Source organism: Sprattus sprattus (genome assembly GCF_963457725.1).
Source record: "Sprattus sprattus genome assembly, chromosome: 20".
In the NCBI taxonomy this organism is placed as follows: Eukaryota; Metazoa; Chordata; class Actinopteri; order Clupeiformes; family Clupeidae; genus Sprattus; species Sprattus sprattus.
The window spans coordinates 1622501-1625000 of record NC_137918.1 but is presented as its reverse complement, the minus strand read 5'-3'; the positions used below and the strand labels follow the sequence as shown (position 1 = coordinate 1625000).

Sequence of the window (2500 nt, the reverse complement as noted above, 5' to 3'; positions counted from 1 at the left end):
CCCTGCCCTAGGCTGGGTCGCCATGGTGAGATGCTCAGAAGTAGATGCTTTACAGTTGGTAGCATTGTGACTCAGTTGGTAGCATTGAGCAAGTTGGAAACAAGCTCACAACTACAGGCCAGTGTATCTCTTGTGACTCAGATGGAAGCGTTCTAATTGGTTGAGCAAGTTGGAAACACCCTCACAACTACAGAGCAGTGTATCTCTTGTGACTCAGATGGAAGCGTTCTAATTGGTTGAGCAAGTTGGAAACACCCTCACAACTACAGGGCAGTGTATCTCTTGTGACTCAGATGGAAGCGTTCTAATTGGTTGAGCAAGTTGGAAACACCCTCACAACTACAGGGCAGTGTATCTCTTGTGACTCAGATGGAAGCGTTCTAATTGGTTGAGCAAGTTGGAAACACCCTCACAACTACAGGGCAGTGTATCTCCCGTGGCTCAATAGATAGTGCAACTAGTAGTGAAACTGGTAGTGCAAGGTGGTGACCACTCTAAGGTTTGATACCCAGCGAGCACACACACTGATGATGATATTTGCACTATACTGTATGTTGCTTTGTATATAAGCACCTGCTATAGAGCTCCTGCATCACGTGACTTTTGATTGTCGGACGCCATTTTGGCAGTAAACATTACGACCGGCGCCAGCCTTGAAGAGTTCATACCGAGCGAATATACGTATATAACTAATAATAATAAATAAATAAAATATAAATTAAGGTTGAAAATGACAGCCACGGTTGGGTACGTTCAAAAACACAAACTAGCAAGTTACAGATGCACTGTAGTAGCTACCCAAGATAATAAACAAACATGCTAACGTGACACTGCCGTACCTAGTCAACAAACAATGCTAACGTGACACTGTCTATCAAACTGGGATAATTTAATACTTACCCTTGCAGTGATGATGCCAAAATTACAGAGATTAAATATAAGTGACCCATATAATGCTCCTGGGGTGCTTTTCAAGAGCATAACATCCTACAACGAAGAATATATTTACCTGACTTGCGCTACGCTGACATCCACAGCTATCTGCTCAATTTTCCCTTAGTTTATACTGGGGACTCCCTCAGAGCATACAAAGGCTTGGAGGCTTATAAATGGTGTCAGTCCGGCTTCGTAACACAACTTCGACTGTGGAGTCTTGCATCCAAAAACTTCGGCATCATCACTGCAAGGGTAAGTATTAAATGATCCCAGTTTGATAGACAGTGTCACGTTAGCATTGCTTGTTTATTAGCTTGACTAGGTACGGCAGTGTCACGTTAGCATGTGTGTTTATTATCTTGGGTAGCTACTGCAGTGCATCTGTAACTTGCTAGTTTGTGTTTTTGAACGTACCCAACCTAAGTGGCTGTGATTTTCAACCTTAATTTCTATTTTTTGAATTTCATACATAGGTTAACCACTCCCAACGGCTTAATGACAGTCAACTGAAGCCGTGACTGCCAGTCAGTGCCTGTCAGATAACTGACGCGATTACTGCCAAAATGGCTACGCCCATCGTTTTTCGGCACGCGACCAGCAACTATGACGACAGGCGCAGGAACTCTATACTGCAGCAGTTGATGTGTAGTCCATTCAGTCATCCGTTATTAAGGCAACGGTATCCTCAATTGGATGCACATACAGTATACTTGGGCAGCTGACTGTGTGTCTGGCCTAAACCAGTAAGAGGTTGTCTTTAGAATCAGGTGCTGAAGGTTTTTTTCAAGTGTGTTTAGGTGTTAGGTAACCGTTTTTGTAAGCCTTTTGTACGAACAAAAGGCCCTCCATAGGATTTCTTTCTTTCTGACTCTGAAGGCAAACAGATTCTGAAAGAGACGTAACCCCCTTTTTCTGAGTGTTCTAAGCGAAACATTGTTGAAGGATGACAAGGGCACAGTCTTTTGAGTATATTTCACACTTCCTGTCCTTCAGAACCTCACCCCTTTAGATCCCTTCAGAACCTCACCCCTTTAGATCCCTCTAGAACCTCAACCCTTTAGATTCCTTCAGAACCTCACCCCTTTAGATCCCTTCAGAACCTCACCCCTTTAGATCCCTCTAGAACCTCAACCCTTTAGATTCCTTCAGAACCTCACACCTTTAGATCCCTTCAGAACGTCAACCCTTTATATCCCTGAAGCCCAGTAAGACAACAGAAGGGTCGGATCCGCGGTGCCTTTAGTTCTGTTTACACAGTCACAGGACAGCCAGTGCTGGTCGCGGTGACACACCAGGTTAAGATGAACCCTAGTGGGCCTGGGAGGGGAGCCCTGGACTCCATCATAAACTCAGGCTGCTAGTCTGCTCAGATAATTCATCTCTGGACTGTTTTAAGAAATCCCTATCCCTCCCTGTGTCCACACCGTCTGCGTTTACATTCGGCGATTTACTCTGTGGGATGATTTACCATCGGAGCTCCTCACTCCCCGACCTAGCGGCCCAGAGCTGCCGACACACGGCTGATATAGATCTGCTATGTGGACATCCGCGTGGGGACGGACTG

The 2500-nt window shown here is 45.1% G+C and overlaps 1 protein-coding gene across 2 annotated transcripts in view; it reads left to right on the top strand.

Moving 5' to 3' along the window:
- Nucleotides 1-2500, top strand: part of cap2 (cyclase associated actin cytoskeleton regulatory protein 2) — a 28111-nt gene that overhangs the window by 17590 nt on the left and 8021 nt on the right. For both annotated transcript variants that reach the window (XM_080859068.1, XM_080859069.1), the window contains exon 5: nucleotides 1-25. This exon is cut by the window's left edge. In XM_080859068.1, the coding sequence (XP_080715194.1) occupies nucleotides 1-25 (25 nt within the window). The remainder of the gene's footprint in view (nucleotides 26-2500) is intronic.